This window comes from Mustelus asterias, chromosome 1, assembly GCF_964213995.1.
Source record: "Mustelus asterias chromosome 1, sMusAst1.hap1.1, whole genome shotgun sequence".
NCBI lineage: Eukaryota > Metazoa > Chordata > Chondrichthyes > Carcharhiniformes > Triakidae > Mustelus > Mustelus asterias.
Genome location: NC_135801.1, coordinates 112,005,123 through 112,031,957, shown reverse-complemented (window position 1 = coordinate 112,031,957; position 26,835 = coordinate 112,005,123). Strand labels below are relative to the sequence as shown.

The window sequence follows — 26,835 nt, the reverse complement described above, 5'->3', positions numbered from 1 at the left end:
GAAGCCAGGGTAATTGAGTTGATCAGAGGGTGCCCAAGATGATATATATTCATGCAGTAGAATCATAGAACCTCTACAGTGCAGAAGGAGGCCATCGAGCCTGCACCAACAACAATCCCACCCAGGCCTGTAACCCCATGTGTTTACTCTGCTAATCCCCCTGACACTAAGTGGCAATTTAGCATGGCCAATCCACCTAACCTGCACGTCTTTGGAGTGAGAGGGGAAACCAGAGCACCCGGAGGAAACCCATGAAGACATGGGGAGAATGTGAAAACTCCATGTAGACAGTCAGCTGATGCTGGAATTGAACCTGGGGCCCTGGCGCTGTGAAGCAGCAGTGCTAACCATTGTGCCACCATGCCACCCTTAACAACACATGTTGTTGTGCTGAGCTGGGTGTTTACAAAATTGCATCATGTTACATGAAAACATAGAAGATTTGCAGCACAGTAGAATGCCATTTGGCTCAGTGTGCCTTTGCCAGCTAAAAAAGATCGATAAAGCCTAATCCCACTTTCCCACTCTTGCTTCACAGCTCTATAAGTTACAGCACTTTGAGTGCATGTGATGAGGGTCCCTGTCTCCATCTGTCCCACCACCTTTTCAGACAGTGAGTTCCAGACTCTCATCGCCCACTGGATGAAATATTTTCTCCTCAATTCCTTTCTAATCCTTGTTTAAATTTATGCTGCCTGGTTTATGGTACACAACTTAACAATTGCTCTTGATGAATTTAACTAACAGTAAGCAAAGAGTGGGGGTAAATGGGTGTTTTTCTGGTTGGCGATCAGTGACTAGTGATGTGCCTCAGGAATCAGTGTTGGGACCGCAATTGTTTACGATTTACATAGATGATTTGAGTTGGGGATCAAGTGTAGTGTGTCAAAATTCGCAGATGACACTAAGATGGGTGGCAGAGCAAAGTGTGCAGAGGACGCTGAAAGTCTGCAAAGGGATATAGATAGTCTAAGTGAGTGGACGAGAGTGTGGCAGATGGAGTACAATGTTAATAAATGTGAGGTCATCCATTTTGGTAGGAATAACAGCAAAATGGACTATTATTTAAATGGTAAAAAATTGCAGCATGCTGCCGTGCAGAGGGATCTGGGTGTCCTTGTGCAGGAATCTCAAGGAGTTGGTTTGCAGGTGCAGCAGGTAATTAAGAAGGCAAATGGAATGTTGTCCTTCATTGCTAGAGGGATGGAGTTTAAAAACAGGGAGGTTATGTTGCAGCTGTATAAGGTGCTGGTGAGGCCACACCTGGAGTACTGTGTATAGTTTTGGTCTCCTTACTTGAGAAAGGATCTACTGGCACTGGAGGGGGTGCAGAGGAGATCCACTAGGTTGATTCCGGAGTTGAGAGGGTTGGCTTATGAGGAGAGACTGAGTAGACTGGGGTTATACTCATTGGAATTCAGAAGAATGAGGGGAGATCTTATAAAAACATATAAGATTATGAAGGGACTAGATAAGATAGAAGCAGGGAAGTTGTTTCCACTGGCGGGTGAAACTAGAATTAGGGGGCATAGCCTCAAAATAAGGGGAAACAGATTTAGGACTGAGTTGAGGAGGAACTTCACACAAAGGGTTGTGAATCTGTGGAATTCCCTGCCCATGAAGCAGTTGAGGCTACCTCATTGAATGTTTTCAAGGCAGGGATAGATAAATTTTTGAACAGTGAAGGAATTAAGGGTTATGGTGAGCGGGCGGGTAAGTGGAGCTGAGTCCATGAAAAGATCAGCCATGATCTTATTGAATGGTGGAGCAGGCTCGAGGGGCCAGATGGCCTACTCCTGCTCCTAGTTCTTATGTTCTTATGAACTTTCTCAGAATGGTGTGTTAATGCTTTCTTTGTATGTTTTTCATCAGGTGTTATCGGTGATGGTTTTTTTGATCAGAGGAGAAATGATGTGCTTGCCGCCAGTGGGACTGGACATATAACTGACACTCCTTATACAGACGTCACTGGAAACAGTTCAGGAATGCCACAACAAATAGACATGGGGACACTTTCTCCTTTTGCAGTAACAAATGTCTCAACTTCTGGTGGCCTAAATGGTGAAAACAAGTTGCTTGATTTGAATAAAGAACAGTTGAGCATCACAAATATGCAAGAGGATAGTTTGCTGCCTTCTACACCCAGTGTATCACCCAGTTTTGAAGATGTCAGTACAGTCTCATTCCTGCATGTGGAGGAAACAAGCTCATTTGCTCAGAGGACGGATGAAGCATTTTCTTCTTCCGAGCCACCTACAAAAGTCTCACTCTTCAAGACTTCTTTTCCTAGCCTCAGCTCCAGTAGTACTGCTACTGATAATGACACAAGACACGGAACTGTACATTTTGACGCCAGCTTTGGTAAGAACTTATTTAGCTTGTAGTCAATGGCCTGAATTTTGTGGTCAGTAATAAGCGAATGAGGCGAGCCATTCATAATGCTTACATTCGCCCACAGATTTCGATGGGTTTTTGCATTCAAAGTTGTGATAATTAGACATTTAGTGCTCTCTAAAGGGCATCTAGTGTCTGTGTGAACAGGACAAGTGGAAATGCATCTCCTCTGCCAATTAGATTGAAGAATCCTCACTGAGTCACACATAGCTAGAAATTTACCTTGGGAGGTGATGCAAAATCAGCACCTAAGTTTAAGTTTATTTATTAGTGTCTCAAGTAGACTTATGTTCACACAATGAAGTTATTGTGAAAATTCCCTAGTCGCCACATTCCGGTGCCTGTTCAAGTACACTGAGGGAGAATCTAGCATGGCCAATCCACCTAACTAGCACGTCTTTTGAACTGAGAGAGGAAACTGGAGCACCCGGAGGAAACCCACGCGGCCACGGGGAGAACGTGCAGACTCCGCACAATGGCCCAAGCCTGGAATTGAACCCGGTTCCTGGCAGTATGAGGCAGCAGTGCTAACCACTGTGCCACCATGCCACCCATGCCTGGCTATATTACACAGTGGCTGATGTTCAGTTCCATTGCAGTTAATGAAATTAAACGAACATGCCATGTAGAACCTGTGGCCGTTCAATGCCACCTACTTTGTGCCACCACCCAAGACAAATTTCTAAACTTCAGAGCTAAAGTAGGAAGTGTAAATTAGAACATTTCGTTTAATGTAAAATGTAATACAAAAAATGAACTCAAGAAAGAGAAAGAAGAATGGAAAAAGAGAAAGATAAAGTAAAAAGACATTTTTAATTTACTTTTTAGAACATAATTCTAGCAATAATAAAAACTTGAACAAATGCAACATCACACTTGTGGAGGTTAATTTTCTACTGTGCCAGAGAGGTTGCGTGACATTAATTAGGGTTTACACCATCAAAAGGTTCACTTACATTTGAACGGACAAGCCCTAAATGTTTTTGGTGGGTTTAGTGAGTATCTCATATAAGTATCTCAACTTCAGCCAATCCATTTATTTCAGTGGGATACTATTACCGTGGAGTTCCTGAAGGATTAGGACAAGTCAGACACAGACTTCCTATTTGTAGATTAATTGTAAAGGTGTTGTCACTGGAGGTTGCAGAACCATTTACTCTTTAATAACAGGGACACTGTTAGCTTCAGCACTATTCTTACCACAAAATTTAGGTCATTGCATCTGGGGCTTCATAATCCCTGATATACTATATGTTAATGAAAATGTTAGAATATATTCTGCTTGTTGACATTCACAAGATATCAGCATGTATAAGAAAAGGGAGGCAGAGCACCAAGACCCTGGCTGTTCTATAACCTGGTAGCTCTTGGCAGATCCATGTGTAATTTGCAATATTAACATTAGGAACAAAGTATGGAAAATGAAAATTCATTCCCTCGACAAACTACACATTTATATGTTGTATCTCAAAACTTTATCTAACCCGTCTAATCTGAAGAAAGATGCGCACTTTCTCCTAAAAGCGGAAATAAAGTGAACCTGGAGAAGTTATCAATTTTTACTGCTTCTAATATTCACCCCTGAGTTATCAGATTCTATAACATTGGTATTCCATCCTACCATGGCAAGTCTTTCATCTTTGTGTTGTATGGAGTGTTATTCATTGCTATAGGTTTTTGTAACATTATACTCTTCAGCTGTATCCTTAGCCAACTACTCTCAGAATCTTTTCGAAGGCTTTCATCAACACAACACTCACCGTTTTTGCTGGGAATCTTTTTGCATGCCCACATTTATAGTAAAGCATGCTTTCTGATTTTTAGACAACTTTATACTTACTAATTTTATTCATATTATTTATGCCAGTAATTCCCATTTAAACATCTCTCATCTACAAAGCCATCTCAATATTTTAAATACCTACATCATAACCACTCATCAACATTTTGTACCCAAACCAGAGATTACAGATTTCATGGGGATTCTTTGTGTATTGTTAGGTTGTAAAAACAGTAGGATAGATTTTATTCTATGGTTCCCTGTTGGGCACAAAACATGCACTGCACTTGAGTTGTGTATGTTTTCATCTTGACACTGCAAAGCATGGCTGCAGGTTGTTAGTGCCAGGATAGTGCCAGTCCCACAGGCTGAAAGGCACCCAGTGCATGGCATTGCACCAGATTTCTTTGCTGGGTCTTGACTGAGGCTTCCAAAGGCGATGGATAAGAAAAGTGAGACTGGAGGTTGGGAAATATCCTTCCGTCTCAGTGAGGTGCTTGTGCATCATCTGTTACTCTAAGAAATCTTGGCATAGTACAGTGAGGGAAGAAAGCATAAGTAATCTATTTTAATTCCTTCTTGCTCTTTACTATACCTGGGGAGTGCAGATAACACAAACATTGCAAAAATGAAATCTATCCTCAATTCTAATGCTTAGGTTGGAAGACAATTACATTTTTTTCACAGAAACAGAAATCACAGAAACCCTACAACACAGAAAGAGGCCATTCGGCCCATCGCATCTGCACCGACCACAATCCCACCCAGGCCCTACCCCCATATCCACCCACTAATCCCTCTAACCTATGCATCTCAGGACACGAAGGGCAATTATTAGCATGGCCAATCAACCTATCCCGCACGTCTTTGGACTGTGGAAGGAAACCGGAGCACCCGGAGGAAACCCACGCAGGCACGAGGAGAATGTGCAAACTCCACACAGACAGTGACCCAAGCTGGGAATCGAATTCAGGTCCCTGGAGCTGTGAAGCAGCAGTGCTAACCACTGTGCTACCGTGCCGCCCGTTTTGGAAGACATCTAGAATCCTTGAGAATTTGAGAAAGAGGGAGAATTGTTTGACACTTTTAGGGGTTCTGTAAATGTGGTAACTGTATCTGAAGGTGGGAATGTAGCCAATTTTGTCTTCATATTCAAAAAGGCAACAAGGAATGAAACTGAATTATTGACTAATCAGCCTAATGTTGGTAGTGGGTGGGAAACAGAAAATAAAAATGCATTTTCCAGGATGTGTTCCTGTGAAAGTGGCCATGATGGATAATCAACACACAACTGCATTTAGGAAAAAGTTAAATTATCTGTCAATGGTTATTTAGGGGAGTAACTAAATTCATTAACGCCAGTGGATATAACTTACTTTGAATTCCAGAAAGCATTTGTTAAAGGATCCATTTGATTTCTGGACAGACTGAAGCTTGAAGACTTCTGGAATGAGTTACAGATTAGCTAACTGGATTAAAGGCAGAAGGTGCTGATAAATAGCAAAAGTTGTAGCTGAGATACAGTGACGTCCCAGTTTAGTTCTTGATGCAGCATTGACATACAGAGGGTAGTTCTTGTCTTATAAAATTTGTTGATCATACCAAGCTATGTGTTCAGATGATGACTTTGAGGGAGATTTATAGCATTAAAATACCCCAGTTGCATACTTACACTAAAAAGCAGCAAATCAATATAGTGTGACAAGGTGTAAATTTTATACCATATGTGGAAGTGCTAAACATTAACCAAAAACTTCAAGTCGATGTTGAAGTGTTATTAGGATGGTCAATCTAGTCTTGAGAGGCATCTCAAGGGCATTCGGTTATCAGTTGAAAATTATTTTGACTGGAAGTCACTAATGCGATCACATTTACATCTTTGGGGATGCTACCCTAAAGCCATGAAACTTTGAAGCTATTTCAGAGACGTTCAACTCGGATGATTCTGGGACTTTGGCATTAAATTATAACTGTAAAATCAGAAGCAGATTGGGCTGGCTTTTGCCGGAAAAATAACTGCATGTTAATGATGCACGCCGTAGCAGTTTGCAAATCAGCCAGCAAATTCAGAGCATTAAGAGATTCACCATGAATTGCAAATGTCCAGAACTTGCTGGATGTATGCTGTTTAAACATTTGATTTGCACATACATATGTCTTAGAGTTGAACTCCCAAAAACAGGTGGGTTAGTGTCAGGTCAGAGGCTAAAATTCAAGGAACTCCGAATCAGGAAACCAATCCACCCAGTCCTTTTTTAAAGGCGGTAGGATGAGTGACAGGCGACCAATTGGACAGAAAACAGGGTGTAGGCATAAATGGGTCACTCTCATGTTGGCAGGCTATGGCTAATAGGTACAGCAAGGGTCAATGCTTTAGCCCCAGTTGGTCAATCTATATCAATGATTTGGATCAATTGTGCTGATGACACAAAACTAGGTGGGAATGTGAGTTATGAGGAGGATGCAAAGAGGCTTCAGGAAGATGTGAACAGGCTAAGTGAGTGGGCAAGAACGTGGCAGATGGATTATAATGTGGAAAAATGTGAAGTTATCCACATTGGTAGGAAAAACAGAAATACAGGATGGGATTCCACCCTGCTGCAAATGAGAAAGGAGAATTCAGTGTTCCAGCCAAAACTCCATGCACTCTCAACAGCACAGGAGAAGCCCAGCCGCGAACGAGGAAGGAGGTTTTTGGTGACAGAGTACTTCTTAAATAGGGAGTGATTGGGTAACATTGATGTCCAAAAGGACCTGGATATTGTTCACGGTCACTGAAAGGTAACATATAGGTGCAGCAAACAATTAGGAAAGCAAATGGTCTTTCGTATTTGAGCACAAGAGTAAGGAGGTCTTGCTGCCATTGTATGGAGCCTTGGTGAGACCTGGAGTATTCTGGAATTTTTTGGTCTCCATCCAAACATCTTTGACACTTCCCAGCTGACCACCATGTGCCTCCCCTGACCATCATTTGATTCCCCTCCTGCAACTGGACAACCAGCTGATCCACTCTATCCCATCCCTTGCTGTTATTAGGACCCCACCACTAAACCAACCTGATCTAGGTTTTGACCCTTTGCTGCTGGCTTCGTGCCTGAAAATCCCCCAACCTGTAAGCAGGAACTACCAGAAAGAAACTTAAATAAGCCCCCAAGTTAAAAGGACATTTGGGAAACCCACTCTTCCAGGTTTTCCAAACTCATAACAACTTACTGCCCTGCTCTTGGCTCTGGGCTAAAATCCAGGCCCTAGTTTTCATAATTATTTTCGAGAACATACTAGATTTGCACATTAGTTGTCTATTAAACCTGTTGCAAAAAGTTAGCACTGGAACTTAACAGTGTAAGCACCTATTAACAACCTGATAATAACCTGAAATGCCAATGAATTTCTTTCTCCTAGAAAGGGAACAATTTAAAATGTTTAGTCTCAGATATTTTGAATATGTAAACACAATAATCTTACTTTCCTTTCTTTCTGTCTGATCGCTCTCATAATTCATTCTTTATTTCCCTCTATTTCTTACTATACTTGATTTGACTACAATTCACCCTCCTATTCCATATTCCATCCTCCTCTGTTACTCTCTCAAATCATTGGTTAAGGAGGCACACAGTTAATCCCACTATTCACTAAGATCCCACATTGTATCTTTATTAATTCACATTTCCTCCAAGTTATGGTGCAAAGATTTTCAAGTTGAAAGGTGCAGGATGAAGTCTGACTAACAGCATTTGTTGCTTGATGTCCCTTTCCAGCAAGATCTGGCCCACTATTTCAGAAAGCTGAAAGGTATGATCTAAGCTTCTAAAATATCGAAAGGAATGCAATGCAATGGCTGTTTGAGCTGTTGAGCCATTGGAAATGTTAACTGCGGAAGTTAACTAACCAGATTTTAATTTGGAGACTGTAGCATTCAGCTGAAATATCTGCTGGGGTTAGAAGAATTTGTAGCAGAGCTTTTCTTTTCCTGACAGGATGGCTTGTAAAAGGGCTCTGGAAGGAGCAGGCTTGATGGTTCAAATGACCTTTGCTGGCTCAATACTTTCTTGGAGACCTTCCAACTTGTACCTGCCAGCAAAAAATGATAATGAATATATTGCCTATTAATCAGCTTTATTCACGAACGGTAAAGGCATTGCTTTCTAATTATGTGTATCAAGTTAAAGTATGTTTAAGTTTATGAAAAGATGTGCAGGTTAGATGGATTGGCCATGTTAAATTGCCCCTTAGTGTCCAAAGGTGTATAGTTTAGGTGGATTAGCCATAGTAAATGCGTGGGGTCATGGGGATAGGGCAGGGGTGTGGGCCTGGGTAAGATGCTCTTTCGGAGAGTCAGTGCGCACTTGCTGGGTTGAATGGCCTCCTTCTACACTGTAGAGATTCTGTGGTTCTATGGAAACTATCAGGGTTATCATTATATAACTGTAACTTTAAAAGGATACTCACTCTGCTATGATTATTCTCGAAAAATATTGGTATATCAATAAAAAATTGCAGATTTATATAAGCTTAACTGAAAGAAATCTCTCAATTTGATTTGAGTACTTTCAGTGATAATGAAACACTGCATAAATTGAATCACTTTTTCAGTTTAACTACACACAACATCCCCACTACGTTGTGCTACAAGTTGTAAACAAACTCTCTGGAGCAGCTAGTTCAATGGATTTTTTAAAAATCTAGAATTCATGTTTATGTACTTGATCCAATAAGATTGGCAAATGAACTGTAGTGTCAGCAATGAAAAGGACTTCAGCAAAGGGCGGCACGGTAGCACAGTGGTTAGCACTGCTGCTTCACAGCTCCAGGGTCCCGGGTTCGATTCCTGGCTCGGGTCACTGTCTGTGTGGAGTTTGCACATTCTCCTCGTGTCTGCGTGGGTTTCCTCCGGGTGCTCCGGTTTCCTCCCACAGTCCAAAGATGTGCAGGTTAGGTTGATTGGCCAGGTTAAAAATTGTCCCTTAGAGTCCTGAGATGCGTAGGTTAGAGGGATTAGTGGGTAAAATATGTGGGGGTAGGGCCTGGGTGGGATTGTGGTCGGTGCAGACTCGATGGGCCGAATGGCCTCCTTCTGCACTGTAGGGTTTCTATGTTTCTAATTGTATTCATAAGGCTGGTTATATGCTTCTCAATGCCAACGGTTCCATAAGTGTTTGATTTGGATTCTTGGTGAATTGGAACAATCTGAATTGCTGATGCAATTTTAAGCCCCTTAACTGAATGTTTATTGATGATTCAAATCGGCCAAGGTCCACTTAAATTAATGTTGCTTTGATTAAATAAATTAAAAGCAGCCACACTGAACTTCATCATCTGAATCTGACAAAATAACTCATTGGCAAAATAAAACAATTTTCCAAACTTAACCTGCAGCTAGATTTTAGCTCATCTCAAAACATAGTGTAACCAGAGCAAATCTTTTCCTGAATTACTGTTTTTACACCATTACTTAAACAATAAATAAGACACAACTGGCTGTAACTTCCTCCATTTTACCACTCCAAGTCACTGGGATAGCAACAGAAATGGTGGGACAATGGAGTGGTTAGACCTCCTGATTCATTGTCCTATCTCTGCTCCTCCTCCCCCTTCCTGCTGAATCAATGCCCTATCCTCATCCCCTCTCAATGTCCTTTGTTGGCTCACTCCTCTCTCTTCCTGCTGGCCACATACACATCCCAGTGGGGTGGCAGAGTCAGTCTCCTGATCTATTTCCTTCCCACTTGCCTTTCTTACCCCTCCCCGGTCCAGGATAATGACTTCAAAACTCCAAAGTTTCCTTATTAGTTGGACAGGATCCACTAGAGGTTTCCTCACACTCCTCTTTCATCCCAAAATTCCACCTTCATAAACTTTTCCTAGGCTGTGGCCTAAATGTAATTTTTCTTATGCCTTTTTGAGTTCTCCTGTCTCTTTAAATATCTGGCCACTTCTGGTTAGCAGTGCTATGGCACTCTAAAAAAACTACTGGCCAGAACTCATGTGGTTCCTGTAATAAGTCTTCGGAGGCAGAAGTCCCTTCACCAAAATCCCTTTATTTAAATTCCAACAGTAGTACACAGAGTGCTAGAAGTCAGCAGTCTACCTTTGGGAATGCCAGAGGAACTGACACTCCCGATTAAATACAAGGAAAAGATTTCCTGATAGGCCCATCAGTTGACTCCTTAATCAGGGAAATCTTTTTGTGTGGCCAGCACTGGGATTAAACCCGCGACTTTAGCGTTATTAACACAACGCTCTAACCATCTGAGCTCTCCAGCCCACAACTCCTTAATCAGGGAGTTCATATTCCAATAGGCCAAACTCAATGGGCTGATTGAAGTTATTAGACTTCCATTGATGGGGAATCTGCCAGGAGCTTTCCTAATCTGACAATGAACCCCAGTCACAGGAACACTGGCCAGGTTTCAGGAGGGTTTGGGAGGAAGTTGCCCCACAGCTGCTCTGTGAAATAAAGGTATTTAGCCCAGCCAACCTTCATATCAAATCTGGGGAACCTGGGAAGAATTTTTAAAAAAATCTTTTATTAAACATCTAGTTTGTTTAACTCTGGACTCTTTATATCATGGTGGTTGTGTTTCTAGATGAATCTATCTTTGATCTGATTTTTCATATCTTTTTTGTCCCCAGTTTGAAAACCTAGGACTCTGGTGGAAACCTATCTGATTGCTCAATACTTTAAAATCTAATTCGCCTCGCGCTCAGTCTTACAATTTTACCTGTTATCTTTCTTTGTCAAAAAACCTTTCCACGCTCTCCAATTGTCCTTTGCGGAAACCTTCTCCTCCACAATCTAAATTGCTCCAACGAAAGTCTCACATCCCTAATGTTATCCGGATAACCTTCATCCAAACATCGACATCCTTCCTAAAGTATGGTGCTCAGAAATGTAGAACAATCCTTTAATTGAGGCTTAATATTACTCTGTTTTTGTATTCATTGTCCCTATTTACAAAACTAAGAATCCTGCCTTCTATCTCAACTGCCTTATCAACTTGCACTACCATCTTCAAAGATTTGTGAATATGCGTCCGCAGGTCCCTTGGTCTTGTATCTTCCTCAAAATAATAGATTTAGATTTAAATTATACTGCCTGTCCATGTTGTTTCTCTCTAAGTACATCACTTTGCACTTATCTGGATTAAATTCTGTGGGCAGGATTTTCCAGCCGCGCTCGCCCCGAAACCGGAAAATCCTGCCCGAGGTCAATGGACCTTTCCATGGTCCGCTCCTCGCCCGCTCCGATTCCGGTGGCTGGTGGGATGGTAAAATTCCGGCTTATGTCTCCTGAAATTTGCCACTATCCGTTTACTATTTACTGTTACAGCATAATTTCTCTACACAAATTCAAACTCCATATAGTGAACAATCCCTGCTAATTTCACCATCATGAACATGGTACAATAACAAGTAGAGGAACTTAGTACGGCTGTTTCACATTATCTGTGATGTTAATTTATTGGTATTATTTTTGGTGGTGCTACTAATTGTATATCTTTTTCTCATAACTTTAATATTTTGGGCAGAAGTTCAGGATTGTGCATGCATTAGTCAACATATATTCAAAACAATTATTGGGGGAATTCAATTTATTATTATCCAATCAGCATGGAGCTGTCCTTTTTTTGATATTTACGGTACATTTTTGTAACATGTATACACAGAGGATATGTCTTAGAAACTGCAGATTTCTGACAATTGTCTTACGTATTGAAATCCATTAGAGTCTAGTTCTAATTGGTCAGTTAGGTATGCTGTTAAACATTCGTTGAAATAAAAAAAGTTTCCAAGTTAATGATTTCCAAGGAACATATTGGAACTGACTGACCATTTAGAATATATTCAAATGAAATATAAGTTTTGCATTTTGAGAATGATGGCATCCAGAAAGTCTGTTAACAAAGTTGAGAACCCAAGTTTACGAAGCTCGCTCGCCTCTATTCATTAGTTAACTTCTTAACATATAATTTTGCACATCTTGCCAAAAAACATCCGAGAGTCTTCATCCTCAAATGTGATTCTTGTATAAGGTATCTTTTAAGAAAGTGAAAAGTGTAATTCTTGATTATATTGTCCATCTATGCCTTACAGGTGTCTGTAGCAATGTAAGTTACGGCCTATGTGAAATGCTGCCCTACAATCAGACTGCTGTGCCATCCTATCTTTCAAACTTCAGCATCACGGACATGGAAATGCTCATCCGTTTCTTCAGTCAGCTTAATCTCTTGCGCTGCTATCAACATATCATGCTCTTTGGCTGTAGCATAGCTCTTCCAGAGTGTATCAACAGCACTGAGAGGTATGTGAGCCTGAAAGCCACGGGTTTTTGATTTGTGCAGAGCCAGAGATATCCTGCCTGTGTTTATTGAGGGTATTCACCAGCTTGGTAATGACACTATGGAATAATATTGTACAAATGCTTAATGCATTAGTACAATTGATTTTCCCTTGCTAGTTTAATAGGGACATTTAAAATAAATAGGTCAATGCTTTCATTAAAATAGTAGAGAAATTTGAAATGAACACATGAATTATTTGTGTGAAATTATTACACAACATAGTTTCCAAATTATCTGAGTGTTTACTGACAATTATTGATTTGGGGAAAAAGTTAAGTGCTGATAGAATTGGTTTATGCTGAATAAATAAAATCACTAATGTGTGCAGTAAGAAAAGGTCATTGTTCATTGAACCATTACCTGATCTGCTCACAGATTGTTCGTTCATACTGCTGTGTGAGGCTGCCAGTAGATGCAACCATTGGCAATTTCCTAATTTCCCTTTCACCTTCACACCTTGTCCACAATAGGACAAGAACTTGGCCTCATTGTAACATTCTTCATTCAACAAAATTATTATGTGTAAATTGAATGTACGTTCCGTAGTGTTTGGTTTTTCATTGCGTTACTCAATCATTTAACAGCTGGAATCTTCCCTCCGTTCACATCCCCAGGGGGATCCCCATGACAGGTTCATGTCTGGATGAATCTGTTATAAGTTTGAAGTTATTAAACTAGCAAGGTGAGGCCTCAATATCTGGCGGGTTGGGGGGGGGGGAGGGAGGGGGGAAGAGGGGGGTTAATTAGATGCAAATATACTGAAATGTATTGAAATCAGGTTCCTGTCCATTATGGGTGGCACAGTGGTTAGCAGATTTTCCCATCTTGCTGCAGTGAATGGAGGTTTGACTGGCCGCCAAATTCTCTGACCTCGCTGCAGCGGGAGTGTGATGTGAGCGGAAGGTAACATCGCGCCCAACATTTCTGGCAAGTTTTTATCTCCCTTAGCTAACAAATCTTCTTAATTTGAATGCGAGTTTTCTGTTTGGAGTTTTATCCACTTTATACATAGAACATCTCCTGTAAACATAATTTTAGTGACTGCACTTTGAGCCCAATAATCCCGTTCGTTCTCTCTTGGCCCCAGTCAAGCTGTAAAGAGACCAATGATCACCAGTTTTGCATTCTTCATTTTAAATTGATCAGAAATATAATTATGTTCCTCAAGTTTCTTTTGATCTTCAAGATATTTTTTACCTGTAAAGCAATCCCTTTTTTCTCATTTAGCTAATCAGCCTGAATTTTTATAGATCTATTGCCCAGTCTTGGAAAAAACATGTTAATGTTCTTCTCCTCATGCTTGTCCCTTCAAGTTATCCTTTATTAGAATGATTAGATGTAGATTCAAAATTACCTTAACTACTGTCATTTCCTGGGATGGCAACTCAATATACCCATAGAAACATAGAAACCCTACAGTGCAGAAGGAGGCCATTTGGCCCATCGAGACTGCACCGACAACAATCCCACCCCAGGCCCTATCCCCACACATTTACCCCACTAATCCCTCTAACCTACATATCCCAGGACACTATGGGCAATTTAGCATGGTCAACCAACCTAACCTGCACATCTTAGAACTGTGGAAGGAAACCAGAGCACCCGGAGGAAACCCACACAGATACGGGGAGAATGTGCAAACTCCACACAGACAGTGACCCAAGCAGGAATCGAACCCAGGTCCCCGGAGCTGTGAGGCAACAGTGCTAACCACTGTGCCACCATGCCGCCCATAATGGACATGAACCTGATTTCAAAACATTTTAGTATACTTGTATCTAATTAACCCCCTCCGCCCACTCACCAGACATTGAGCCCTCACCTTGCTAGTTTAATAACTTCAAACATATAACATGTTCATCGAGACATGAATCTGTCATGGGGATCCCCCTGGGGATGTCAAGGTGAGTATAGCCCCCAAGGGAAAGGGATATGGCCAGGTAGTGGCCTGGCACTGCCCCTTGGCATGTTGGCACTGCCATGTTGGCACTATCCCAAATTGGCAGTGCTGACCTGGCAGTGCTGACCTGGCAGTGCTGACCTGGCAATGCCAACATGGCAATGCCAACATGGAAGAGCCAACCTGGCACAGATGCCGACTCTGGTCATTGAAAGCGGAGATCGAAAATTTCCCAACTCTGTGCACCCATTTGGGAGTGAAACTTATGTAATAGTCCATTATGTGGGACAGTGTCAAAAACCTTCCCAAAATTCTAATAGATCATATTTATTAAACTTTTCATTTCATCAGAGATCTAAAAGTTAGTTGAGCACAACCACCCAGTCCCAAAATCCTACTTATTATCTTGGATTAGCTCATATCCTTCATGATTCCCCCTTTTATTATCCTATGTGATACTTAAACAGTGGAAGTAAAGATCACAGGCCTATAATTTCATCCGTTGCACATTTTTCTCAATTTGCTATTTTGCAATACTCCAGATATGACCTAGTCCAGTGAACTCTAAAATTATCTGCAAGATGACTTGTGAATCATCCAGGAAATCCTCCTCTAGTACGGAGAATAGTGAAGATTCTGATATACAATTATAACCTATGTGTAAGACACAGATGAACGTTAATATTGTTAAAGCATTCACAGCAAATTCCTCTCCCTACTCTTTTAACAGAGATACTAACAGTGGTTCGCATTGCTGCCTCACAGCGCCAGGGACCTGATTCGATTCCTGGCTTGGGTGACTGTCTGTGTGGAGTTTGCACATTCTCCAAGTGCCTGTGTGGGTTTCCTCTGGGCAGCTGGTTTCCTCCCGCAATCCAAAGATGCGCAGGTTAGGTGGATTGACCTTGCTAAATTGCCCCTTAGTGTTCAAAGAGGTGTAGGTCGGGTGGATTGACCATGATGGATACGTGGAGTTGCGTGGATGGGGTGGTGGAGTGGGCCTTTGGTGGCGTGCTCTTTCAGGGAGATCGGTGCAGGCTTGATGGGCTAAGTGGCCTCCTTCTGCACTGTAGGGATTCTATGGTAAATGTGTTCATGTTAGGTTGATTGGCATCTCTTAAAATATTGGAGAAAGCAATTTAGCCAAAGTATATTAAACATTTATATAAATTTACTGACTGTCATTTCTCTTATTCTAATTTCTATGATTCAAACATTATGAATTGAACTTATGTTTTATAACAAATAATTGTGTGTATATTGTCTCATTTCATTAATAATCATTTTTCCTCACATTGTAGAAATTAATGAACCTAAATCAACATATTGTATCCACAATATGTATTGGTTGATGGGAGTGGGGCGAAAGCTGACGAGTCAATTAGCAGGGTACATAGACTTAAGGTGATGGGTAGAAGGATTAGAGGGGACAGCAAGAAGATGGTGGGCATCTGGAATTCACTGCTGAAGTTGTTTGAGGCTGAAATGCTCAACTCATTTAACAGGATGTGCATCTGAAGTGCTGTAACCGGCAAGGCTTCCACTTTGGAAGGAATTATAGTAAAATGGACTATTATTTAAACAGTGAAAAATTACAACATGCTACTGTGCAGAAGGACCTGGGGGTCCTTGTGCATGAATCACAAAAACTCAGTTTGCAGTTGCAGCAGGTAATCAAGAAGGCAAATGGAATGTTGGCCTTTATCGCGAAGGGGATGGAGTATAAAAGCAGGGAGGTCTTGCTGCAACTGTACAGGGTACTGGTGAGGCCACACCAAGAGTACTGTGTACAATTTTGGTCCCCTTATTTAAGAAAGGATATATTAGCTTTGGACGGGGTACAGAGAAGGTTCACCAGGTTGATTCCGGAGATGAGGGGGTTAGCTTATGAGGAGAGATTGCGTAGACTGGGCCTGTACTCATTGGAGTTTAGAAGGTTGAGGGGAGATCTTACAGAGACATATAAGATAATGAAGGGGCGAGACAGGGTAGAGGCAGTGAGGTTATTTCCACTTACGATAGAAACAAGAACTAGGGGGCATAGCCTCAAGATACGGGGCAATCAATTTAGAACAGAGTTGAGGAGGAACTTCTTCTCCCAGAGGGTAGTGAATCTTTGGAATTCTCTGCCCAATGAAGCAGTAGAGGCTACCTCGTTAAATGTGTTTAAGTCACAGATAGATAGATTTTTAACCATTAAGGGAATTAAAGATTATGGGGAGCGGGCGGGTAAGTGGAACTGAACCCACTATCAGATCAGCCATGATCTTATTGAATGGCGGAGCAGGCTTGAGGGGCTAGATGGCCTACTCCTGTTCCTATTTCTTATGTTCTTATGTTCTTAAGGCTGGAAAGTGGGATTAAAATGTGCGGCTAGTTTCTTTTCTCTTTTATGGCCAGCACAGACACATTGGAATGAATTGTCTCTTTCTGCACCGTGACTTTTCTATCATTCTAACTTGTACAGCACTCAAACAGCACATCAGTGTGCGATTGATCAACTCAACTAAGTGTGGACCATCAAGTATATCAGGAGATGTAAACCAAAAATATTTTGATTTGATTTATTATTGTCACGTATTAGCATGCAGTGAAAAGTGTTGTTTCTTATGCACTATACAGACAAAGCATACTGTACAAAGAACAAACAAAGAACAAAGAACAATACAGCACAGGAACAGGCCCTTCGGCCCTCCAAGCCTGCGCCGCTCATGTGCCCACTAGACCATTCTTTTGTATCCCTCTATTCCCAGTCTGTTCATGTGGCTATCTAGATAAGTCTTAAACGATCCCAGCGTGTCCGCCTCAATCACCTTGCTTGGCAGGGCATTCCAGGCCCCCACCACCCTCTGTGTAAAATATGTCCCCCTGACATCTGTGTTGAACCTTGCCCCCCTCACCTTGAACCCGTGACCCCTTGTGTTCGTCTCCTCCGACCTGGGAAAAAGCTTCCCACTGTTCACCCTATCTATGCCCTTCATAATTTTATACACCCCTATTAGGTCGCCCCTCATCCTCCGTCTTTCCAGGGAGAACAACCCCAGTTTACCCAATCTCTCCTCATAGCTAAGTGGAGGGGTCCATACCAGGCAACATCCTGGTAAACCTTCTCTGTGCTCTCTCCAAAGCCTCCACGTCCTTCTGGTAGTGTGGCGACCAGAAGTGGATGCAGTATTCCAAATGTAGCCTAACCATCGTTCTATACAGCTGCAACATCATATGCCAACTTTTATATTCTATGCCCCGTCCAATAAAGGCAAGCATACCATATGCCTTCTTGACCACCCTCTCCACCAGTGCTGCCACCTTCAAGGATCTGTGGACTTGTACACCCAGGTCCCTCTGTGTGTCTATACTCCTGATGGTTCTGCCATTTATTGTATAGCCCCCCTTACATTAGATCTACCGAAATGCATCACTTTGCATTTATCTGGATTAAATTCCATCTGCCATTTCTCCGCCCAATGTTCCAGCCTATCTACATCCTGCTGTATTCTCTGACAATGTTCATCGCTATCCGCAACTCCAGCAATCTTCGTGTCGTCCGCAAACTTACTGATCACACCAGTTACATCTTCCTCCAAATCATTTATATATATCACAAACAGCAGAGGTCCCAGTACAGAGCCCTGTGGAACACCACTAGTCACAGACCTCCAACCAGAAAAAGACCCCTCCACTGCTACCCTCTGTCTTCTATGGCTAAGCCAGTTCTCTACCCATCTAGCTAGCTCACCTTTTATCCCGTGAGATTTAGCCTTTTGCACCAGCCTGCCATGAGGGACCTTGTCAAACGCTTTACTAAAATCCATATAGACGACATCCATGGCCCATCCCTCGTCAATCATTTTTGTCACCTCCTCAAAAACTCAACCAAATTTGTGAGGCATGACCTCCCTTGTACAAAACCATGCTGTCTATCGCTAATGAGATTATTCAGTTCTAAATGCGCATATATCCTATCTCTAAGAATCTTCTCCAACAACTTCCCTACCACGGACGTCAAGCTCACCGGTCTATAATTACCCGGGTTATCCTTGCTACCCTTCTTAAATAACGGGATCACATTTGCTATCCTCCAATCCTCTGGGACCTCACTTGTGTCCAGTGAAGAGACAAAGATTTCTTTCAGAGGCCCAGCAATTTCATCTCTTGCCTCCCTGAGGAGTCTAGGATAGATGCCATCCGGCCCTGGGGATTTGTCTGTCTTAATGTTTCCTAAAAACCCTAACACTTCCTCCCTTCTAATTGAGATTTTTTCTAACGGGTCAACACATCTCTTTGAGACAATACCAGTCAACATGTCCCTCTTCTTTGTGAATACTGATGCAAAGTATTCGTTTAGGATCTCACCTACTTCCTTTGGTTCTAAGCATACCTCCCCTCCTTTGTCCCTGAGAGGTCCGATTCTTTCTCTAACAATCCTCTTGTTCCTAACATATGTATAAAATGACTTCGGATTCTCCTTAATCCTGTCTGCCAAGGACATTTTGTGACCCCTTTTTGCCCTTCTAAGTCCCTGTTTGAGTTCTTTTCTACATTCTCTGTATTCCTTCAGTGCTTCATCTGTTTTTAGCTGCCTGGACCTCATGTATGCCTCTTTTTTCTTTTTGATTAGACCCACAATTTCACTGGTTATCCATGGCTCTCGAATCCTACCTTTCCTATCCTTCCTCTTTACAGGCACATGCCTGTCCTGCAGTCCTATCAACTGCTCCTTAAAAGACTCCCACATGCCAGATGTGGATTTACCCTCGAACAGCCTCTCCCAATCAACAGCCACCAAATCCTGCCGAATCCGGCTGTAGTTAGCCTTCCCCCAATTCAGTACCTTACCCATAGGACAACACTCATCTTTTTCCATTACTATCCTAAAGTTTACAGAATTGTGGTCACTATTTGCCTCATGTTCCCCTACTGAAACTTTGATGACCTGACCGGGCTCATTCCCCAGTATTAGGTCCAGTATAGCCCCCTCTCTAGTTGGAAACACATGCTTTCAGAGTTTAAAATGTTTAAACATGGGGGTCGATTCTCCCAGAAAAATTCTAAGTGTCGAATTCGCTGGAGTTAATCCCGCTGGTTTTTTTCAGCGAGAGTTTCAAAATGAATCTCCCACACTCTGTGCACTGCAGAGGTCACTAGCGTGAATTATTCTGAAAAGTGGTGGGTGGGGCATATTCCTGCTGGAGAGGCTGAAATCAGCACGCTGAACGGGCTACTGCGCATGCGCCGATCTATCAGTGCCGAGATAGGTGCATGTGCAGTGGCCCCTGTCTGCTGACCTCCTGATTGCTGGCCAGTTCAATCACTGGTGCCCCAGACATGCCCGGGCCAGTCTCGATCCACACCCAACCCCAGTCCGCCCCGATTTCCGCCCCTCTCCCCCACACCAGCAGTACCAACCCCCTCCCTCCCCTCCCAAGCCGGCAGCCCTGACCGTCCCCCCTCCAGCCCCCTCCCCCATCTCAATGGCCAGCCCTGATCACTGGCCTCCCTCCCTCTGTCACTCAGCCCAAATACAGATTGGCAGCGAGACCCACCACACCCAAAGATCACCGCCCAGAGGCCCCATCCTCATTAAACCCTGCCCCCTTGGCACTGCCCTATGCCTGATAGGCAATGCCAATACGCCCTGTGGGCATGGCCAATTTGCTGCTTGGGCAGTGTCAGGGCCCAGGCTGGTACTGCCAAGGGGGCAATGCCCAGGGGACACCTCCCTGGCACCCGACCCTCTGTGAGGCTTCGATTGCCCCCCTTCACTTCAGCAGGGTTGGGCTGCCAGCTCCCTGCAAGTGGGGAGCTACTCTAAACCCTGCTGGAGTGAAATGTTCCTGGCGGGGAGGGGGGGGGGGGGGGGGGAGGAGGAGGAGGGTGGGGTGGTTGGTGGGGGAGAGGCTAGCGGGACTGGAGACTTCAGTCCTGGGCCTGCTAATGATATAAAAATTGTATGGAAATGCTAATTTTAATAAATTATGCAGCTGGTGGAAATCCAGCTGCTGCAGACACGCGGAGGCCGTGGCGCCCAGCGGGGAGCCCGTGAAACAGCCTCCGCGAGAGTCTCCAGCCCGCTGCGCTACAAAAGCAGTTCAGCGGGCTGGAGAATCGCCCCCATGGTGTGCAGCACACAAGCTAGTCTTCAATGAGTGTTTACCTGTTTACGTTTCCTTACATTTTAAAAAAGGAAAGAGAATAGTATTTGTTATACAAAATCTGCTCACAGTAAAATAATAAAAAAAAGTCCAACTTTTACACATACTCGAAGTTTACACGCACAGACACAATAAATTACAGAGTGGGAGGATAAATTAAACATTTTAAAATCTGGTTAAGTTAAAGGGATAGATAGATCCTGAAAATTGGTGACTAGGCTGGCTTCAAGTTGAACTCAGTGGTCTTTCGTTTCGATATTGAGGCAGTGAAGATGTTGATGATCGACTTATCTCTTCTTCTAAAGACAGCCATTGTTAGGTTGATTTGTTACTCTGTTGTGGCGTGTGAATAGTCAAACAGCACACATGGCCCAAAGTTTGGATTGAGGGAGAAGAGAGAGTGGGAACCAACTCAGGGTCTTGCTTCATCAGCATCATATATGCTTGCACTCTGAAATGCAGAAGAAACAGGCGCTTAAACATACAAAGAGTTAGTTGGCTTGTCACATGACTGTCTGCCCAGTGACCCAAATACGGTCATGGCTGGTGGATTCCGGTTGTCCGTTTGACATGATTAGATTACATCTGGGCACATTCCTTTCTTAACTAGAATTCCGTTGTCCAAGTGACTGGGGGAATTTTATGATCCTGCCAGAAGTGGAATTGTGGTGGGCAGGGACACTAAATTTGGCAGGAGGCAAAATAGCAGTTTCCCAAGGGTGGGATAAACTGTTGGAATTTTGTTTTCCTAACATTCAAAGCGGGTTAACTGTGTGTCAAGCTTCTGTTGGGTACCCTATTTGCATGTATTAGCATCTCATGAATGCTAATTAAAAGGCCACCTCACCTGAATTAAGTTCACCCTTCAAATTAAAAGCGAGAATTTAGAATGTTCAGTTTTACAACTATTTATAAATGGAGTGCGCCTGGTGAGCTTCATCTCTTCCATGACTTTAAGGCCCATAGATGTTGCTTTCTCCTTCTTGGGACCTGGCATAACTTCACTCAAGAACCATTAGCAAGCGCTGAATCAAGGCTGGGAAAGGGAAGCAGGTGAATGTTGGAAGGGTGGAGTGAAAGGTTGGAACAAAGGCTGGATGCAGAAGGCAGGCTTATGGGGGGCAAATGGACTTGAGGGAGCTGATGTCTGAGGTGGTGATGGGGAGGTAGTTACTAGCACTCAACAGGAAACCTTTGAAAGCTGATGATGAATTTTAACCAATGGTTAGATGATGTAGGATTATTTTTGTGCAATTACACACCCTCGGGAAATTCTGCTTCAACTCTTTGATGACCCTCTTAGCTCTATGATGTGCTGCATCATAATCAATGTTTGTGGATTTCTTCAGTGTTTCAAGGAAGCTTTACATACCATTCTAAAGGGCTCCTCCTTTCTTCTAACAAAGGGCCTTCCTTGTTCTTTAATTGGATCCCATTTAGTGATGTACAGACTCTAACCTGGTGTCCTATTTGACTCTGAGATGGGCTTCTGACCACAACTGCCTACTTCCACCTCCTTGACAATCCCCAACTCCATCCTTCCTCAGCTCAGCTGCTTCTGAAACCCTCATCCAAACCTTTGTTGCCTCTAAGCTTGATTATTGCAATTCTTTCCTAGTTGGCCTCTCATCCTCTGCAAATTTAAGTTCATCCATATCTCTGCAGCCTGTATCCTAATTTGCACCACATTCTCTTCAACTGCATTAGCTTCTGGCCTTTGAACACTGCAATTTTGTTTTCAAATCTCTCCATGGCCTCATCTGTCCTTTTCTCTGTAAACTTCTCCGCCCTAGATACTTTCTGGGTCTCTGTAGCCCTATAATTCGAGCATCTTGCACATTCCCAATTTTATTTTCTCCAGCATTGGCAGCAGTCCCTTAAGCTGCCAAGACTTGGTGCTCTGGAATTCCTTTCCTGAACCTCTTTGCTCCTCTCTCCTCCTTAAATCTTACCTCTTTGATCAATCTTTTTGTCACCTGTCTTGCTATCATTGTGTGACTCTGTGGTAAATTTTGTTTCTTAATGCCACTGTGAAGTGCGTTGGGACATTTTACCACATTCACGATGCTGCACGAATGCAAGTTGTTGCATCAGTTATTATCTGCATTATCTGATGTGTTGGGTCCACCCTATCAGCAATGACAAGCACCTGATCCAAGGCTCCATGGTTACCAATATTTCATTTGAGTTGCCTGTCCAATCATTTGCAGCACAATAGTTTTAGCCACTCTGAGCAGTCATTCTCTGTCTTAGAACCAGCATCTTGCCAAGCCTTGATAAGGAAATTCATAGAATCATAGATTCCCTACAGTGCAGAAGGAGGCTATTGGGTCCATTGAGTTGCACTTGACCCACTGACACAGCACCTTATCCAGGCCCTATCCCCGTAACCCCAAATATTTAACCCACTCAGCCTCCTAACTAACACATCTTGAAACACTAAAAGACAATTTAGCATGGCTAATCCACCTAACATCTTTGAAGTGTGGGAGGAAACCGGAGCACCTGGAGAAAACCCACGCAGACATGGGGAGAACATTCAAACTCCACACAATCACCAAAGGCTGGAATTGAACCCGAGTCCTTGGCACTGTGTGCCACTGTGCCGCCCAAATTAAACTGTCAGTGTTCCAAGTGTTTCCCAGCAACATTAGATAATACAATTGGAAAGCAAAGGTATGTCAAACTATTCACCACCGCATCACAGTATTGTCAGAACAGAAAAAGGTCATTCATCTCCTTGTGCAGTTAAATTATGGCTGATCTGAACCTCATCTTTGTTTACCTGCCTTTGTTTTATATCCCTTAATATCCTGACCTAACAAAAATCCATATCAATCCCAGTCTTGAAAGTTTCAACTGATCCTATCGGTAGCATTTGGTGTGGTCAATTCCAAATTTCCATTCCCCTTTTTCTGGGATCCATTACCGAGGAAATAGATTTTCTTTATGCGTCCTATCAAATTCCATAATCATTCTAAAGATTTTGAACAAATCATTCCCTCACCCCTCTTTAAACTCAAAGGAGTACAAACCACGTTTGTGCAACCTGTCCTCTGTGTATGACTCTGGTAAATCTGCGCTGTAACTTTCCAAGACCAGGATAGCTTTCTTGAGGCTCAGTGCCCAAAACTGATTGCAGTACTCAAAATGCCGCCTGACCAAGGCTCTGTACAGCATCAGTTGTTATGCTTTCCTGGATCTGATGCCAATACTATGTAATAGGTGGATGTCAGAAAGGAAGCAAAGGGACAGCCATTGCCAGATTGAGCTAGGCCCCTGGTGAAGCTCCAGACCTGAAATTGTTCAGTCATCTGTGCTGAGCATTAGTAACTGGAATGTTTCTCAAGGGGAACCGTGGATGGCCAATAAGTGCTGGCCTCGCCAATAGGGCGCACACCCTGTAAATGAATAATAGATAAGCAGTGGGGCCATGAAGAAACATTTCTGCCTGGCCAACTAGATGCATAGCTATGACTCAGTTCTGACGAAGGATCATCAAACTCAAAACCCTGGCTCTATTCTCTCTCCACAGATGCTGTCAGGCCTACTGAGATTTTCCAGCATTTTCTGTTTTTGTGTGTAGATACATAGCTACGTTTTTGGTATCATTCCATGTCTGTGAAATGTACAGACGTATCACAAGCCCAGACCTGGAACTCTAGAGCAGTATTTTCTCCAGACTAGTTGGCTGACGACATTCTAACTTCCTCTGCAAGTAGATCCTGGCTAACAGTCAAAGTTATGCCTTTTGCGTCTGAGACCATAAGTTATTTTGATATCTATGTGACCTTAGATCATTGATCACCTCATGTTTTACCATCCTAAGAAAAGCTTTTCTTAAATTGTACTTTTGTGAATCCTTAACAAGCATTTATTTTATTTCTGAGGCTAACTTTTACAAGTATATTAACTGTGAATAGTCGCAAAAAATGAAGAAATGTCCTGTAATTTATTTCTTGCTCAGCAGCATATTCACGTTATTTTTGTTGTTAAACTTTATCCACAGAAGATAATCTAGTCCATAAAGAACTAAGGCCAATAAACAATACATATCCTTCTATCATTGACATTTCTGATTTTAAGTTTTATTTTTAAAATTCTTTACATTATCAGATTGAGCTTTTGATTTTACAAATCCTGCTTGAGGATTGGTTTTGCATTGGGCTGGTAGAATATACCAGATTAATGTGCCATGGCATGGGTCAGAAGTCCTGAGTAAATTCATCCATGGTTAGTGGAGCATTGGTGGTTGTGAAACAGGGGAGTATATGAAAACAGCAAATATCGTCATTTGAAGGTTCCTACATTCCTTTACCAAAGTCCTGTACTTAAGGCAATATTTAGCTAACAGTGATAGATAATGTAATCACATCTTGACGGGCAGATTTTTCAGTGCAAAAATATGAATAAGAGAATGAATGACAAGTGAAAATATTTCATAAATACTCACTAAATTTACTTTGATGAATGTTCTAGTAATGTTGGACCCTGAATAAATGTATGGAATTCATTTCCTTTCTTCACCAAAGTAAACAGATTTAAACTTTAATTGGAAAACAAGAGTTCAGTTTTGCTCAGTTTGACGAAAACTTCTAATTATTGACTGTAAAACTATTTCTAACACCAGAAAATGGATATATCTGATAGATTAATGTGTTAGTAGGGTTGTAATGGTCAGCATATTTTGTTTATTCTTAATATTCTGGTTTTCTTTTGAGAACCTAACATATTTCATAGACGCTCTTCACATAAATTGTAGACCTATTCTTTCAAATACATTTTGGTGGAGCAGTCTGGTAGAGCTGGCTGGCCTCCTCCTGCTCCTACTCCGTGGGCCCTTAGAAACTCCACTGATAAAATGCACGTTGTTATGAAATACAGTTTCCTCTTTTAGAAGGTGTTTAGCATTCATTTTACTATTTGAGTAATTCAATTATTTATGGACATTAAATCACTTTGAGCATCTAGGATTTATTTGAAGTATAATTCACACTAATATTGTGGGTTTGGGTGGGACTGCTGTCACCTGGCTACATTCGCATCTATCTAATTGTAGCCAGAGTGTTATTGGAATGGTTTCTATTGCTCCTGCACCTTTGGTGTCTCCCAAGGATCAATCTTTGACCCCTCTGATTGTTCACATGCTACCCCTCAGTGATATAATTCCAAAGCACAGTTTGTTTTCACATCTACACTGACTACTCCACCACCACCACCGCAACATTAACTCCTCCACTATTCCTAAATTATCAGACTGCTTATTTGACATCCAGTATTGGAAGAGAAGAAATTAAATATTGGGAATCCATTGTTTTTGGTCTCCACTCCAAACTCTGTTCCCTACCACTGACTCCACTCTCTCCATAGCAACAGCCTAACTGTATGTTCACAACCGCACACATCTGAACCCAAGATGAACTTCTGAGCACACATTTGTACCTGTAATGTCTGGTTGTGTGGGAATGAGGACACAGCTTCAACGGTTTATTACTGAAGTATTCTACTGCTCTTACATACCGTGCCTGTAGCTATGTTGGTGTGCCCTTCTGGCACCCTCCCCCATGCCCCATATCACTACCAGTGCACAGGCTGCTTAGCGATATGTAAGTGAATGCACATTCTACATTTTCCTCACTTTAGTTAGAACAATCTGTAGGTGCATGAAGAAGGAATAGTACCAAAAATGGCAGTAAAATAAAATGGAGAAATTGAATGCACAGAACATGAACTTCAGCTAAAACTTGCACAAAGCCTAAACATGTCCCTCTCCCATTTTTCAGAAAGAGCCTATTTAGGCAGTTACATAGTCTTAAACTTGGGAGGGGGGGGAGGGGGGAGGGGAGGGAGGGGGGGTGAGAGTGGGGGGGGGGTGTGAGAGTGGGGGTGGGGGGGGGGGTGAGAGTGGGGTTTGGTCTATTCAGCCTCCCTGAGCACATAGTTAGCTTGCCCTGGGCGGCAGCCAGGTTATTTTCCATATGGCAGATAGCACCAGGTGAGCTTGGGATAGGCATTGTAGCTGCAGAGTTTGTTATATTGGTAGCAACAAGGGCACGGATTGCAAACTCAGTACAGCAGCTTCTGTGGCAGTTAGCGGGATTGGTTCAGGTACCTGAATCAGATGGTGCTGCTTCCTGACATGCATGGCACCATCTGAGGTGACCATGGAGCTGTTGGGTTGGGAGCATGGCTGTGCACAACAGCCAGTTTGTCATAACCCCACATAATTTGCATTCTGACCGTCTAGCTTGGCTCCAGAGGCCAATG

At 42.6% G+C, this 26,835-nt stretch overlaps 1 protein-coding gene across 1 annotated transcript in view; it reads left to right on the top strand.

The window, feature by feature from the left end:
• Positions 1-26,835, top strand: part of corin (corin, serine peptidase) — a 207,132-nt gene that overhangs the window by 36,771 nt on the left and 143,526 nt on the right. The window contains exons 4-5 of the mRNA XM_078238027.1: positions 1,873-2,361; positions 12,269-12,476. Coding sequence (XP_078094153.1) covers positions 1,873-2,361; positions 12,269-12,476 — 697 coding nt within the window. The remainder of the gene's footprint in view (positions 1-1,872; positions 2,362-12,268; positions 12,477-26,835) is intronic.